This window comes from Myxocyprinus asiaticus, chromosome 32 (genome assembly GCF_019703515.2).
Source record: "Myxocyprinus asiaticus isolate MX2 ecotype Aquarium Trade chromosome 32, UBuf_Myxa_2, whole genome shotgun sequence".
Classification (NCBI taxonomy): domain Eukaryota; kingdom Metazoa; phylum Chordata; class Actinopteri; order Cypriniformes; family Catostomidae; genus Myxocyprinus; species Myxocyprinus asiaticus.
Genome location: NC_059375.1, coordinates 20440674 through 20457530, shown reverse-complemented (window position 1 = coordinate 20457530; position 16857 = coordinate 20440674). Strand labels below are relative to the sequence as shown.

Genomic DNA, 16857 nt, shown 5'->3' with positions numbered 1-16857 from the left:
CTGCTGTTGTAGCCCATCCGCCTCAAGGTTTGACATGTTTTGCAATCAGAGATGCTATTCTGCTCACTGCAATTGTACAGAGTGGTAATCTCAATTACCGTAGCCTTTCTGTCAGCACAACACCATTCTGAGTAAACTCTATAGAGACTGTGTGAAAATCCCAGGAGATCAGCAGTTACAGAAATACTCAAACCAGCTCGTCTGGCACCAACAATCATGCCACAGTCGAAATAACTGAGATCACATATTTCCCTCATTCTGATGGTTGAAGTGAACATTAACTGAAGCTCCTGATCTGTATCTGCATGATTTTATGAACTGCACTGCTATCACACCATTGGCTGATTAGATAATTGCATGAATATGTAAGTGAAAGGTGTTTCTAATAAAGTGCTCAGTGAGTGTACATGTTTCATGTTGGTAAAATAACAAATACAATTTTGTTACGGTGAAAGGTGACAATAATATTTAAAAAAAAAAGAATCAAGGCTAGGAGGCTTTCATGGGTAGACCTATAATAAAGGAACTATTCATCTAACGTATTAAAGCCTAAACCAATTAAGTCAATTTATAAATTAAGCAAGACTCTAAGTCTTGGAGAAGTTAAGAAATTCAATGAAATCAGGTTTTGAGTTAGTTGCATTGGGGTCATGAGATGATTATGATCTGACTTCATTTGACTTCCTTGCGTCCACTCGAGTTGAAGTACGCATGTTTTATCACGTTCAACCCCAAAGATAAGGGTAAAAACAGTGAGCATCATGTCAATTTTCAATGTTTACTGGCAGATATTCAATTTTAAGGCCATTATCTTGGGTGTGCCCGCTCAACTATAAACGCTTAAAAAGAGGACCAACTTTTAGGTGGATGTAAGTCATTTGACCGCCACATCTATTCTTTCCGGACTTCGATTCAAAATGAGTCTCTCTGCTAAAGACAAAGTCACTGTGAAGGGCTTTTGGGCAAAGATCGCCCCAAAGGCTGATATAATTGGGAATGAGGCGCTGTCCAGGTAAGTCAAATTAGTCAGACTTCTTCTATATATGGCAGCGCATATCCTACTTTAGTTGACTATCTAAGGCTTTGAGCTAAACTGGCCTCTAAAATGCCCCATCATTTCGCAGAATGCTCTTGGTCTACCCTCAGACCAAGACTTACTTCTCTCACTGGAGCGACCTGGCACCCGGCTCTGCTCCAGTAAGGACCCATGGCATGAAGATCATGGGAGGACTCGGCCAGGCTGTAGAAAATATCGAGGATCTTTTCGGCGGCATGCTCACTCTCAGCGAGCTTCATGCCTTTCAACTGAGAGTCGATCCTGCCAACTTCAGGGTAAACTCTGAATAATTTAGTACAGCCTTAAATGGATTCACAAAATCTATTCGTCCTGCTCAAAATGGTGAAATATGAATTCGAATCCTCTTTTAACTTTATATAACAGATCCTGGCCCACAACATCGTCGTGGTGTTGTCCATGCTCTTCCCTGATGACTTCACACCTGAGGTACACCTGGCCATGGACAAGTTCCTCGTAAGAGTGGCACTGGCTTTGTCTGACAAATACCGTTAATTAGTTTGACGTCGTTAAACAGTCTTAATGTTGTTTTGTCAACTTGGTCAACAACATGTCCTAATAAAAGAAACTGAAGATACTCATAAATGTGCATTTTTTCTTCCTTCTTACAATTAAAAAAAAAAAATGAAATAATGACACAATATCTAATCATGTGAAATCTGAAATAGTTCAAATTAGACTAAATTATAAAAATGTAATGACATGGTACATCTGCTTCAATAAATAGATATTTCAAATTGCTCCCTAAAATTTGTTACGTCAGACTAATACAATGCTGAAACTATGACACAAACTATTCTTTTTCCATAACATGACAAAATATCTTCGCCCTGTGTGGCTAAATATAACGATCAAATATTATTTTGGGAAGGAACCGAAGGATGTTGCAAATACATTTAATATCATGTAAATTGTATTCATACAAAATAGCTATTAATCCTGAATTAAAATAATACAAGATGCATCCACTGCCTGTGCATTTTAGAGCGAGCCACAGCTGCACTCAAAAACATATTTCTATGTATTTTTAAGATTTACGAAAAAAAAAAAAAAAAAAAAAAAAAAAAAAACGCACATGTATAAAATTGTGTGCAGGATCCAGAAATAACATAAAAAAGTAAATAAACGAACCACACCCTGAAAGCTCCCACAGACAGGATTTTTAATAAAAGAATAACATTTATTTATTTATTTTTAATCCTGTCTATGGGAGCTTTCAAAGTGTGTGGTTCGTTTATTTACTTTTTTTTTCATCATGATTGTATAACAAATGTCTGTCAACTGAATTAATAATTTTGAAATCATGTACACGCACATCCAAATATTTATGAAAGTGAGTGCAGAATACAAAAATAACACACAAAATAGTAAACGAAGGAACTGCACACTCTGAAAGACTCCATAATATAAACAAAAGAAAGAAAGAAAAATAAATAAATAAGTACATACATACATACATAAAGCAATAATTTTTTTTATTTAAATCTGTCTATGTGATCTTTCAAAGTATACGGTTTCTTTATTTACTGTATTGCATTTCAAGTGTATCACAATGTCCATCAAACTGAATTGGTCATTCTGAAATAATGTGCATAAAAATGAAAAGTAAGCTATCGATATGTATATATATATAAGCACGCGCATCCAAAAATGGGGTGCAGTCCAGGATTCAAATAACACGCAAAAAAGTAGAGGAACCGCACACATTTATGCTACAATAGACATAATTAAAATAAAACAAAATAAAAAACAAACAAGACTAAATGAAAAAAAATACATATTTATATAAATGTTTTTAAATGGGAGCTTTCCAGTTGTACATTTCATTTATTTAGATGAGACCGGGGTTGGTAACTTGGCACACTTCATTCTTTGTTAAATATCTCTGGGTGAACATACGTTAAGATACCAGTGAGGTGCAAATGAGAGCAAACACATTCACTGTCACCAAATACTTAATGACTTTTTAAGTTGTACTTTGCATTTGTGCCAACCAACCCCGGTTTCCCCTGCTTTTTGCAATTCAATTGTACATCAACCTGATAATTTTGAAATAATGTGCATACAAATGTAGCTATACATTATATAAATATTAAAAATAGACAGAACAATTATTTTATATATATATTTCATATTTATTTAAATATTCTATCTATCTATCTATCTATCTATCTATCTATCTATCTATCTATTTTTTTTTAGCGAAGCCTTCGTAAGAAAGTCTGTCTTATAGGTCATTGACGTTCATCCAAAGCTGATATCTTGATGTGACGTCTGTGGGTGCAATGCCTTTTCCATATCTTAACGACGTAAGTGCACGTTTTTGTTCATTTCAGTCCTCTCTCTAAAATACTGACAATTGCCTATTTGTAAACATTTGTCAGTATTTCTTTGGGCATAAATAAGTAAAATTTCTCATTGAAATAAACAGATTTTACTTATAAAGTTGTTTTGAACTTTACTTAATTTGACGCTGTATTTACCACACAAGTCATTGAGTTTATGCTATACTAATAACGAAACTCAACAAATACATTTGAGTAAACCCAACATAACAGATTTTGCTGCATGTTTCTGTCTAAATGAAAGCCACGCAATTTCGCTGAGTGAAATACATTGTTTTGTTAAATGTATGTTTACTTAATCCATTTGAGTTACCTTAACATTACAATAAAAAATAATAATACTTAATACTTAACAAGACAATATATGTAATTTTACAGTAAAATACAGTAAAAAAAAAAATTAAAATGTTTTTTTAGATGTAAAAAGGATGATTTTACCATATAATTGATGGTACAAATTATATTAAGTTTAACAAGAGAGTACATGTACTTTTAAGTAAACTATTGTTAAAATTACGGTAATAAAACAAAACAAAAACAATAATTGGGCATTCCCATAAGTCCACAACCATAAACTACACATAAGCTACAACCTTGATTGTCAGGGACTTAATTTAATGTTCCACTATATTTTAAGAGTTTGGTCATGAACTTTATTACCACCTGATGGTGAAATATACCAGGAATTGAATTTGGACTTTGAGCTGAGTTAAGAGGTGGTATTGAAAGGTCTTAGCACAACTACCAAATTATTAGGAAAATAGCAAATTGAGCTTTGCTCCACTTCATTTACATACAATACACCCACAGTTTGCATGCCCACAGTAGCAAACACTCCCACCCACGGCCATTTTAGGGACTAAAAACTTTTCAAGGAACGAAAACCGAAAACAAACGAAAGTTTTAGCAGAACATAACCGAAAACCAGAACGAAGTGATTTTCAACTGTTCCGGAGTGAAAACATTATTTGTAAATACTGGTAATGGGTTATAACCGGTTAATTGTGTTCCGATAATTTTTTCATGAAACTAAAGGCCAAACGGTTTATGGCAGTACATTTGTGGAACTACAAATTAAATTAAAACAAAAATGAAAACATGTGCTTTTAACCTGAAGTAAACTGCTGCATTACACATTTCTTCAAAATTTTCGGTTGTGGATGTCGTATTTTGTGAATAAAAAACTATGTAAAATTACTACATGTACAGTTCACGGCTAATTCAAATACAAGGAAAACATTATTAGATGTAAAAGGTAAATTTCTCAGTTGTTTCCAAGTCTTCACTGAATTATTGTTTGATATGATTCATTAATACATGCAGTTCTGATGCTGTCGGGTTTTGACACAGAAGCAGATCTTTAATTCAAATTTTACTGAACTGTTAATTAACTGAGTGCTTGTTAATTTCTATTCCTTCTATTCAAATTGTTTTGTTTATTTTGAGGCAAGTGGCTTATTTTCAGCTTGTTTTTCAAGACCAGGTTGCTTGTTTCTCTTGCAAGATCTGGCAATGCTTTAGTTGGTATTTTACCCACCCTTTGGCACAGAGTACTGTCATTTTAAAAAGAACGTTATTAACCGTTCTTTTATTTACCAGTAGCCATTTGGAAAGGAGGCTGCAGAACTTCTGAACCGGAACGAAAAAATACTGTTTTTGCTGAGAACGAACCGAAAAAAAGTTTTTAGTCCCTGCCTAGAATTAGCGATCTCACGAAAATTGGATAAGACTTTGCGCATGGTCATAGCGCATTGCACTGCGCTTTGCACTCATGAAAATAGAGCCTGTAATTTTATCATGCTATTTGAAATTACAATTTAAACATATTATTTCAGCTTATGGTCGAAACATCTTATTTCATAATGCAGTCTAAACATGTTACTTTTCTTCATGGTCCAAAACTCTTATTTGGTAAACGTTTGGAAGCCTGTGGTGTCAAGCATTCTCCGTTTTTTATTTTTTATTTTTATTTTTTTTTATTATTATTATTTTTAACGTTTTTGTTTCCCCCAGTGCATTTTTAAACATAGATGAAAATTGTAGGTCAGATTATTTCTGTGAGTGTGATTATAGCCTATTTGTGCTTGAATAATAAAAAAAAAGTATAAAATGGAAAAACAATCAAACAAACAGATGTAGGCTTATTAATTAATAGATTTGAAATGTTTGCATCTAAAAATATGTTTATGTTTACAGACAACCTTTATTAGGACAACAGTTCAGAAAAGTTGTTACAAAAATAATGATGTGATTGCATGATGATTTTTTATATATTTAGTTCATAAATAGTCTTAAAATGATACAGTTTTTTTGTTATTGTTCTACAACGGGGAAACTTGCAATAACAATTTGATCCTATAAAAATGTGGCAAATGTGGCATAATAAGGTTACAGTACTTCTAGTAATGTTTAAACTGGGGCCTGCCTGATATAAGACATACTCTTATCTGTGAAACATTATCAACAGGCATTCGGAGGATAGGTCATACTAAAGCTATACAGTAAACAAAGTAATTTACTGACACCTACTGGGAAAAAGGCAACATAGTTAGTTAGATAGCCATGGGCAGCATCAGTTTGGTATGCTTTAGGCTATGTCATACAAAACAAGCAGAGTAAATATATATATATATATTTTTTTTTTTTTTTTTTTTTTTTTTTTAAATGAATGCTGTAAAGATGAAAATATTCATCAAAAAATAACATCATGGACTGGCTCCCATATCATTTCAATATAATTCGTATCTTCTCATCTCCCAGAAGAAGCCTATTAAAACAAGACAATAAGTATTAATGTAACAATTATTTCCTAACATGGTAAATCCATACCTTGAGGGTCACCTATTAAATCTCAAGACTAAGACAGATGTTTAACTGATATTGCATTTTTTGGGGAAACAAGGCAAACTGACCTTATGAGTGCAGCAGCAACCAGACCTCCCCCTATTGGACCGACCCAGTATACCCAGTGATAAGACCAGTAGTTAGTCATCAGTGCAGGTCCAAAAGCTCTGGCAGGGTTCAAACAGGTACCAGAAACATCACCGCTATTTAATAAACAGGATAGAAGGACACATAAGTGCATTACAGGCAACATAAGGATTTGGATTTAATGTTTATTCTTGACTCACCCTGCCAGAATGTTGATAACAACAGTGCAGCCCACCATGAACGGAACCAGGGGGCTTTTGCTCTTTCCATTGACTGCCCCCAGCAACACCACCATAGTTACTAGACATGTCATGGCCATTTCAGCAAAGACAGCCTTCCCCAGTTGCTCATCAGATTTAAGAATATCAAAGGCTGCTCCAGTAGCATTCATGTAGTTCTTGTGTGATGTCATAACCTTGACAATATATGTCTGTTCAGCATTGTTACATTATATTACAGTAAATTCTCTTATTATTTATAAATAGACACCACTTTGTGTCTTGTCCTATGGAAAGAAACAATATTATTTGCTTTGTTCCTGAAATATGTGCCTCTTTTTATTATTCACACCTTTGACATTGCAGCTCCAAGTACACCTCCGATTAGCTGACTAATTAGGTAGGGAATGACCATCATCAGCTGCATTCCACCACATAAATAGATAGCAATGGTGAAAGGAGGGTTGAAATGTGATCCACTGCAGAGAAAAATGACATTCAAGTGAGCTCATTTGTAATCAAATCACTGTCTGAGCTCATTTTTTTTTTTACAAACTAAAAGCAATGACAGGAATTCCAAACAGTTTGACATATATTAATTTAACCTAGAATACTTTAGGGAGATTAGCTTCTCTTTAATGTCAACAAACCATTAAATCAGCTGTAAAGCACGTAAAATAACTTGAAGTTAAATTATTATGCCCTGTAAAACATAAAGTAATAAAAATGACTCATAAAAAGAAAAAAACAATGCACAAAAACATCCAATATTTTTTCTTACCTGATTTCTGCCATACATGCTACCAACACAGCTACTGCCAAACCGTGCACGAGCGCTGGCTGTAGCCTGCCTGCTGCCTCCACATTCTCAATTACAGACACGCAGCCAATGAAAACAAAAAACATTGTGCCCACCAGCTCAGCAACACATGGCTGGATGACTCTCTCATACTTGCCCAGAGGCTTCGCTGTATTTTTATTCAGCAAAGTTTTGTCCAACTCCTGGAGCTCTAACTTTTCTGCTTCCATTGTCACCTGGGCTAGTGCACCTCCAAGTGCAATGAGTAACTGACTGTGCTGGCCCAGCTAGATCCCTCTCTTTCTGATAACAAAACCAATTTGACTTGATCCACCATAAATCACTGCAAGGCGTGATGCATTACTGTGTAGATTGTTATAAATGATTCAGCAGTATATACAATCAAGCAAAGGTTTTAGGAGAGATTGGACAGATTTGGTGAGTTTAAAGTCCAGTGTACTGCAAATATAATGTCTGGAATCAGTGCAAGGTTTTCCACATACAGTGTTTATGTTCATATAAATGCATGAGCAATAGACAAAACTGTTGTCGGATAATGCAAAATGAATATGTTCTTCAAAAAGCAATCATTAACTATGTGGCAAATCTATAATACTGTTAATAGACATTTGTGCATGCACCAGTCTGAGCAAGACCAATAAATATTTGTTTATTCCTGTAACAGATGTGTTGCATCACTGGTTACATTTGGCCTGTTTTTCTCCCACTATAAACTCTGTGTTATTGATTTTGATGTCAAGTGGATCATTACTGCATGGCCTTGGGTGTAAATGCTATCAACCCAAATGGCATAATAAAACAACACATGGAATTTGCTCATTTTTCAAAGTGAACTTTGAGCTGAAACGCGATATGAGTTGATGGATGTTTAATAAATTCTCTTAATATACTCTGGATATCTTTGAAGCAAGTAAATTAAAAATACATTAATAAAATCCCTCAATCATAAGGGGTTAATTTGATCTTAATGCATAGCAGGCAGAATTTGTGCACTGTATTTGTACCAAAGACCTTGATATTATGTCATTCAACGGTTATAATAGTAAAATGCTTAATACACACTCACCGTCCACTTTATTAGGTACACCTGTACATCTACTTATTCATGCAATTATCTAATCAGCCACTCCTGTGGCAGCAGTGTAATGTAAAAAATCATACAAATATGGGTCAGGAGCTTCAGTTAATGTTCACATCAACCATCAGAATGGGGAAAAATGTGATCTCAGTGATTTGGACCGTGGCATGATTGTTGGTGCCAGACGGGCTGTTGAGTATTTCTGTAACTGCTGATCTCCTGGGATTTTCACATCCAACAGTCTCTAGAGTTTACTCAGTATGGTGCCAAAAACAAAACACATCCAGTGAGTGGGAGTTCTGCGGAGAGAAATGCCTTTGATTAGAGAGGTCAACAGAGAGTGGCCAGACTGGTTCGAGCTGACAGAAAGGCTACGGTAACTCAGATATCCACTCTGTACAATTGTAGTGAGCAGAACAGCATCTCAGAATGCACAACACGTCGAACCTTGAGGTGGATGGACTACAACAGCAGAAGACCACGTTGGGTTCCACTTCTGTTAACCAAGAATAGAAAACTGAGGCTGCAGTGGGCCTACCTTTTGTGTACCTTTAGTTTTTTGTTTTTCACACCATTCTCTATACACTCTAGAGAAAATTGAGAGTGAAAATCCCAGGAGATCAGCAGTTACAGAAATACTCAAACCAGCCTGTCTGGCACCAACAATCATGCCACGGTCCAAATAAATGAGATCACATTTTCCCCATTCTGATGGTTAATGTGAACATTATCTGAAGCTCCTGACCCGTATCTGCATGATATCTGCCACACTACTGGCTGATTAGATAATCGCATGAATAAGTAGATGTACATGTGTACCTAATAAAGTGGCCAGTGAGTGTGTACATGTATACACACACACACACACCGATCAGCCACAACATTAAAACCACCTGCCTAATATTGTGTAGGTCCCCCTCGTACCGCCAAAACAGCGCCAGCCTGCATCTCAGAATAGCATTCTAGAGATTCTAGCACTGCTGCCACACAATTGGGTGATTAAATAATCGCATGGATGATTGTTGGTGCCAGACGGGCTGGTTTGAGTATTTCTGTAACTGCTGATCTCCTGGGATTTTCAAGCACAACAGTCTCTAGAGTTTACTCAGAATGGTGCCAAAAACCAAAAAACATTCAGTGAGCGGCAGTTTTGTGGATGGTAATGCCTTGTTGATGAGAGAGGTCAACAGAGAATGGCCAAACTGGTTCAAACTGACAAAGTCTACAGTAAATCAGATAACCGCTCTGTACAATAGTGGTGAGAAGAATATCATCTCAGAATGCTGAGATGCGGGCTGGCGCTGTTTTGGTGGCACGAGAGGGACCTACACAATATTAGGCAGGTGGTTTTAATATTGTGGCTGATCGGTGTATATAAAGTATATAATGCGTAGATAAACTGCCGTTCAAAAGTTTGGGGTCACTTGACTGAAATGTTTCTCATGATCTTAAAAATCTTTTGATCTGAAGGCGTATGCTTAAATATTTGAAATTAGTTTTGTAGACAAAAATATAATTGTGCCAACATATTAATTTATTTCATTACAAAACAAAAATTTTATTTAAAAAAAAAAGTTTTAGAAATGGATGACTTGGATCGAATAATAAAGAAAAGCAGCCAATAAGTGCCCAACATAGATGGGAACTCCTTCAGTACTGTTTAAAAAGTATCCCAGGGTGATACCTCAAGAAGTTGGTTGAGAAAATGTCAAGAGTACATGTCTGCAAATTCTAGGCAAAAGGTGACTACCTTGAAGATGCTAAAATATAACACAGTTTTGATTTATTTTGGATTTTGTTTAGTCACAACATAATTCCCATAGTTCCATTTATGCTATTCCGTAGTTTTGATGACTTTACTATTATACTTAAATGTGAAAAATAATAATAATAAAGAATGAGTGAGTGTTTCAAAACTTTTGACCGGTAGTGTAGATATCAACAAAGTGAAGAAATGCATTTAGGCAAGATTTAACAAAAGACTGTGTTTATTAACATAATTAATACATAATGGTAGGCTATATAAAAACTAAAACAAAAAAATACATTCTTGAAAGATACAATGAAGCAGAAGAATAGCGATACTTTAGAAGATTGCACTAATATAAATGTTGAACAATATCACACAATGCTTTACATAGCTTTACATGTTGTCTTGAATCATTATGTGATACCACCTCCATCATTTAAAAACAACACGAATCTTCTTGTCTCCCATTATCAACCTAGAATGAATCAAAGAATTGATCACAACACCGGTAATGTAATATCAGATATTACATACCAAGATTGAAAACACGGTATCAAATTGAAAACACAGAAAAATAATAATATGTAATATAAATAATGTTTTTATACCAAATATAAATTCCTATTTTAGTTTAAGCAGTTTTAAAATGTAGTCAATTTCAATTATGATAAACATTGTTGAAAAACAATAAATAAAATATACAGATATAAGACATAAAATTTGGCTGTTCACTGCTCATAACACTCTAAGAGAACCCTCCATCTTAACACACATTATATGATTGTTTCACCTCTTAAAAGTGGAAAATAGACACGAATGATAATTCTCTCTTAATTAATGTGAATGATGTGCAGTTTAATTTCATGGTTACATTGCAGTAAATTTAAAAACAAAGAAACTATGGCAAAGGTGATATATTAAATAACACATCATACTCTCTAAATGAAGAAAACGATTTACTGCAGTATGAAAGAGTAAGTTGTAAGAATACCTCACAAAGCTGACAGTGACTAGAGCACCAGTCAAAGGTCCCACCCAATATATCCAGTGGTGTGTCCAGTAACCAGACACCACTGCTGGCCCAAATGCCCGTGCTGGATTCATACATGCTCCAGAGATTCCACCCCTATTTCACACGTAAGACAAATAATATATATGTAATCTGCAAAACACTATAATAAACTGAAACTCTTTTCATTTAATTTATTTTAGAATTACATAACTACTGTAAATAAATAAATAAATGGTAACACTTTGCAGTATTTGTTAACATTAGTTAATGCATTAAGTATCATGAACTAACAATTAACTAATATATTCTCACTTATTAAAGGAATAGTTCACCCAAAAATGAAAAATCTCTCATAATTTACTCACCTTCATGCCATCCCAGATGTACAGTAGGCACATAATATGTTTCACAAAAACATTTGTCTTAAGATGGTTATTTATATCTGCTACTTTAGTGTGTCAATAGGAAATTTTATACTCCCAAATATTACTTTGCAAATAGAATAGAATACAAGAACAGGGAGCCCTGCAACAGATGGCATGGCCCTCACAGGGCCCCCCACTGAACATCAGGTCAGTCTGGGATTATACGAAGAGACAGAACTAACTGAGACAGCCTAAATAATAAAAGAACAGTGGCGAATTCTCCAAGAAGTTTGGAACATCCTATCTGCCAACAACCAAGAAAAACTGTGTACAGGGGCCGGTTGCACCAGCTATACGTACGTTACAACTTAGCCTAGTTGTGGCGTTAATGGGCACTAAGTCACAATTTACACACCACTAAATATTTGAGCGTTGCACCATTAAACTTAGGTAGGACATAACCCTACGTTAAACTAAATATTTACAGAAGCCTCCGACCAGGAATAACTGATGGAATAAAAAAGCAGACTGATATTTAATGACATCAATGAGCTCATGTTTTGCGTGACAGGCTTCAGTCCTTTCGACGTACATTATGATATTGACATTTACACTGGTTTACATTTACGAGAGAGAAACAAAACTTACTTTTAAGCAGCTCTTCAGCATGAAACCGTTCTAACGGTGCAGTTTTCAGGATTCGTTGCCCGGTGTCAAGTTTCAACACATTCAAAACATATATATGATATTAAAATGAATAAATGTCTATTTTTCCAGCCTGTTGTATTAATATTTATTTATCACCCCTTATTTATTTTAGATACAGTTCCAATTTATTGTTATTTACATATGGCATATATACTATTTTTCAAATGTAGCTACTTTTATTACGTATCGTATTTTAATGGTGATTTAATTTATTACAGCTGACACTTACAGGTTACAAGGTTTGAACATCAACCGTAACAAGATAAAACTGAAATTCACAGCTTTTTAACACTTCTGTGTACAATTTGAAGGCTGTTTATTGGATCAATACAGGTATACATCATAATATGTGACTACGCATTACTTTACGGAGAGCTTATGACCTACTAGTTAAGTCTTGACTTAACAGGTGGTGCAACCAAATTAAGCACTGACTTACTAACTAACTAGTAGTTACTAAGCCCTTAGTGTGAACTATACGTCCCAACTTACGTGAGAACTTTCGCACAGCTGGTGCAACCCTACCCAGGTGTAAGCATGTGAATTGGTGCTGTTTTGAAGTCAAAGGTGTTCACACCAAATATTGATTTAGCTCTTTTTCTGTTTACTGAACTTTGTATGATGTTAATTGATTAATGAAAACTATTTATGGCATTATTTTTATTTTTTTTAAATATTTTTCACAAGTGCCTAAATCTTTTGCACAGTACTGTATATGACTTCCCTTCATCAGCAGAACACATTTGAAGAAAAATAGAAAAATATCTCAGCTCAATAGGTCCTTATAATGGATGTGGATGGTAACATGATTTTTGATGCTCCAAAAAGCACCGAAAATCTGCATTAACGTCATTCATACGACTCCAGTGGTTAAATTAATGTCTTATAAAGCGATACGCTTTGCTTTGGTACAAAAAATATAAAAATTTAAGTACTTTTTAACTAGAAATCATCGTGTCCGTTAAGCATCAATATGAGCGTTCACAAGAGGGCTGAGGTCGAAGGTCTTTCCAGCGATGGCATGGCAACATTCCATTTGTTGCAGCAGACGCTCTCTACCTCTGTTGGCATTGCCTACATGTGCACTACCACGTCTCCTGAGCTCTCTGTCACTTTGAGGCTTGTTGGTCCAGCCTCCTCCATCTCCCTGTGCTCCTGGTCATAGTACTCAGGTTCACATACATATGTCTCTCCTGTTAAATGAAAAACTTCTGACATCTTTGTTTAAATTTGCTTCAATTTAAAATCAGCGTTCAGTCTGTACAGCATTCCTCCTACTCAGTTATAAACAGCGCTGCTCTTCTGGGTGTGTCATGCATGCGTCACTTCTCGCGTGAACATGCCAACACCAATACGTCACAAGAGAGACCCTGTGACCTCAGCCCTCTCATGTACGTGCATACCACTGCCTAATGGAAGCGATTATTTAGAGTTAAAAAGCACTTAAATATTGATATTTTTCGCACCAAAAGAGAACATAGCGCTTTATAAGACATTCATTTAACCACTGGAGTCATATGGATGACGTTAAAGCTGATTGTCTGTGCTTTTTGAAGCATCAAAAATCGTGTTATCATCCACATCCATTATAAGGACCTACTGAGCTGAGATATTTTTCTATTTTTCTTCAAATGTGTTCTGCTGAAGAAAGGAAGTCATATATGATGGCATGAGGGTGAGTAAATTATGAGAGAGTATACATTTTTGGGTGAACTATCTCTTTAATCTTGGTTAATGTTAGTTTATCAAAATTCTATTGTTCATTGTTTGTCCATGTTAGTTCATAAAATATATTTAAATATGTTAGTATATGTAGAAATTGACGAACCAAGAATATTAAATGCTTTAAAAGTATTGTTCATTGTTAGTTCATGTTCACTATTGCGTTAACTGATCTTAACGAATACAACCTTATTGTAAAGTGTTACCAAATAGATAAATAAAACTGTATGGCATAATATTCTAAACAGTATATCATATTTATGTGGCTTTGCATGAAATATTGGTTTCCTACCCAGCCAAGATATTTGCAGTCACAGTAAGTCCAATGCAGAAAGGAGCAAGTTGACTTCGGGTCCTTCCATTTATGGCACCCATGCTGACAACCATTGTCAAGAAGAGTGTCATTATCATTTCTGCCACAGTCGCAGAGCCAATGCCATCAGTGGCCTGAACTGCATTGAATGCTGCTCCAGATGCATTTTCATATGCTATGCTCGTAGTGACAGCCTTAAGAAAGAAACAAACAAAAATGGAAACAAAGTCAAGGGATCTCTTGCATCATAATGCATAAGAGTAATAAGAGAAAGTTTCAGTTACATTGCTGTAAGTGTAAATGATTGTTTTCAGCCATTTGCCCAATAACACTTCACCAGTTCAAGTCACAAACACTATTGCACACGTAGTAATACAGATGCTGTCACACATACTTTGGCAAGGCCGGCGGCAATCAGTCCACCTAACATTTGTGAGAGAACATATGGCACCAGGAAAATTAATTCCATTCCTCCGATGAGGTAAACACACACAGACACAGCTGGATTGAAGTGACCGCCACTGGAAGGCAAGATGACATAATCAGCTGATGTCAAGGTAGTCATGCAGAAATTATGTTATAGTAATGTTATAGAATCAATTAAAAAAATTGCTTTCTAAAATTATTAAAACAGATTAACAACTTTTAAAATAAATTTTTTGACAGTATTCTTAAAAAAAGAAAAAAAAAAGAATTTAAATTCCCAGTTTTCCCTTTTAAATTATAATTAAACATTTAAAATAAATTGATATATGCATTTAAAGCATGAATGAGCAATAATTATTTTGCAGAGTAAACAGATTTTAAGTGTTAAATTTTTTGTTGTTGTTGTTAAAAATGCAATTCCAGTGACGTTATTCCATACCTCTAATTATACTTATAAGTCTAATCATTTGATGAATCAAAGTCACACAACTCAACATATGGCAGTTACCTGATTTCCCCAAAAATTGCAATTGCGATAGCCAGTGCTAGTCCATGTGCCAGGGCAGGCTGGATGCTTCCACTGATGCCCACGTTGCCCATCACTGACACACAGCCCACAAACATGAAGAGAGTGGAGCCGAGGATCTCTGCCAGGCATGGCTGAATGTAATGCTCAAAGAAGGACACTCTCTTAGGCTGATTTTGAAGGCTGTCCCCTCCATCGCCAGAGGCTACAGTAAAGAGCTCTGACTTCGACTCCGTTGATGTCATTTTGTCTGTGCGATACTTCAGGTGCTCTGTGCACACGTGCGGCAGCTTTGTACTGATAAAGGTGTATGGAGGATGGGGTGGGCATAAGGCGGGCCATCAGTCTCCCCCTTCGTCACTCCCAGTGGCTTGGGAAAATACACTTAACAATTACAGCGGTAGAGAGCATTGTTTCAGGGGTGACGGGTTCAGGATATAGCTTATCATCCACCAGCGTGATATTACACAACAGAGGACCATAAAATTTGTATAACCAACACTCATGTCACTCAAGGTCTGCTAGCTTGTCTTATGTAATTGAATTGATCTGGGCTAATGCAGTTTCCCAAACTTTATCATTCTAATGCATACTATGGACTGGTCTGCATTTCAGTATGGCCTTAAGCAATTTTGTCTGTCCAGTCATTTGACTGCATGCACTTATCGCAGTACTGCACTCTGCTCTCCCTCTTTTGCAGTAAATCGGGGTTCCTGTAGCAGTAAATAACAGCACAAGGTCGTTTTGGGTTAATGTTTCTCTTGAGGGACTCACTGACAGAAATGAACATAGAGAAAGACTGCAGGATGTCTGGATGTTGATGGTTAAAGAGGAAACATTTCCCTTTTTTGTGTCTTTTAATCACCTTTTGTTTTCCAAAACTACTTCCTGGTAATTATTTGTGACCTTTTAAAAATACAGTCAGAAGGAAATGAATGACACAAAACAAACTCATGATTTAAAGAGTTAACTTACATTTATAAAGCATAAAATAAAAATGCAATTAGGTATTTAGGTACACCCATCCTTACAGAAGTATCCTTAAACTTACTAACAGTAACATTTCCTAAGAGGAATATGATGTGCAGTTGAATGACATTTTTAGTTTTTAGTAATCAAAATTAGCATTTTAATTTAAAAGGATAGTTCACACAAAAATGAAAATTCTCTCATAATTTACTCTTTGACTTTCTCTCTTCTGCAGAACACAAACAGAGATTTTTAGAAGAATATCGAAGCTCTGTAGGCCCATACAATGCAAGTGAATGGTGATCGGCACTTTAAAGCTCTCAAAAGCACAAAGCAGCATAAAAGTAATCCATTCGACTCCATTGGTTAAAATAATTTCTACTAAAGCAAAACAATCACTTTGGTGAGAAACAGATCAATATTTAAGTCCTTTTTTTTTTTTTCATAAATCTCCTCTTTCACATTCAATGAAAATGGAGATTTATAGTAAAAAAAAAAAAAGGACTTAAATATTGATCTGTTTCTCACCCAAACGTATCATATCGCTTCTGAAGACATGGTTTAAACCACTAGTTTTCTGGATTACTTTTATGCTGCCT

The 16857-nt window shown here is 35.4% G+C and overlaps 3 protein-coding genes across 4 annotated transcripts; 1 reads left to right on the top strand and 2 right to left on the bottom strand.

The window, feature by feature from the left end:
• Window positions 1–671: 671 nt before the first annotated feature.
• On the top strand, window positions 672–1685 carry hbae5 (hemoglobin, alpha embryonic 5). Its single transcript, XM_051667183.1, has 3 exons — window positions 672–1012; window positions 1125–1332; window positions 1442–1685. Exons 1-3 carry the CDS (start codon window positions 918–920, stop codon window positions 1568–1570), a joined length of 432 nt encoding a protein of 143 aa, XP_051523143.1. The 5' UTR covers window positions 672–917; the 3' UTR covers window positions 1571–1685.
• A 3918-nt stretch (window positions 1686–5603) lies between these two features.
• Window positions 5604–7745, bottom strand: aqp8a.2 (aquaporin 8a, tandem duplicate 2). Its single transcript, XM_051667656.1, has 5 exons — window positions 7351–7745; window positions 6922–7048; window positions 6552–6766; window positions 6333–6467; window positions 5604–6187 (listed from the first exon to the last, which is right to left on the bottom strand). Exons 1-5 carry the CDS (start codon window positions 7596–7598, stop codon window positions 6145–6147), a joined length of 768 nt encoding a protein of 255 aa, XP_051523616.1. The 5' UTR covers window positions 7599–7745; the 3' UTR covers window positions 5604–6144.
• Window positions 7746–7924: 179 nt separating this feature from the next.
• Window positions 7925–16559, bottom strand: LOC127423397 (aquaporin-8-like). Of its 2 annotated transcripts, none has more exons than XM_051667654.1 (5): window positions 15272–16559; window positions 14732–14858; window positions 14317–14531; window positions 11209–11343; window positions 7925–8766 (listed from the first exon to the last, which is right to left on the bottom strand). In XM_051667654.1, the coding sequence occupies exons 1-5, from the start codon at window positions 15532–15534 to the stop codon at window positions 8712–8714; spliced, it is 795 nt and encodes a 264-aa protein (XP_051523614.1). In that variant the 5' UTR covers window positions 15535–16559; the 3' UTR covers window positions 7925–8711. The 2 variants fall into 2 exon arrangements, with proteins under 2 accessions (XP_051523614.1, XP_051523615.1); XM_051667655.1 differs by lacking the exon at window positions 7925–8766 and adding an exon at window positions 10454–10692 and having other exon boundaries at window positions 15272–16555.
• Window positions 16560–16857: the final 298 nt, after the last annotated feature.

Bases quoted from the DNA above. Each gene is read 5' to 3' on its own strand.
- hbae5 (XM_051667183.1), top strand. From the start codon at position 918: ATGAGTCTCTCTGCTAAAGACAAAGTCACTGTGAAGGGCTTTTGGGCA. The intron at 1,013-1,124 runs GTAAGTCAAATT...ATCATTTCGCAG, and splicing joins GGGAATGAGGCGCTGTCCAG to AATGCTCTTGGTCTACCCTC. The intron at 1,333-1,441 runs GTAAACTCTGAA...TTTATATAACAG, and splicing joins TCGATCCTGCCAACTTCAGG to ATCCTGGCCCACAACATCGT.
- aqp8a.2 (XM_051667656.1), bottom strand. From the start codon at position 7,598: ATGGAAGCAGAAAAGTTAGAGCTCCAGGAGTTGGACAAAACTTTGCTG. The intron at 7,049-7,350 runs GTAAGAAAAAAT...TTTTCTCTGCAG, and splicing joins GCATGTATGGCAGAAATCAG to TGGATCACATTTCAACCCTC. The intron at 6,767-6,921 runs GTGTGAATAATA...TATATTGTCAAG, and splicing joins TTGGAGCTGCAATGTCAAAG to GTTATGACATCACACAAGAA.
- LOC127423397 (XM_051667654.1), bottom strand. From the start codon at position 15,534: ATGACATCAACGGAGTCGAAGTCAGAGCTCTTTACTGTAGCCTCTGGC. The intron at 11,344-14,316 runs GTAGGAAACCAA...CGTGTGAAATAG, and splicing joins ACTGCAAATATCTTGGCTGG to GGGTGGAATCTCTGGAGCAT. The intron at 8,767-11,208 runs GTATTCTTACAA...TTCTCTCCGCAG, and splicing joins GTCACTGTCAGCTTTGTGAG to AACTCCCACTCACTGGATGT.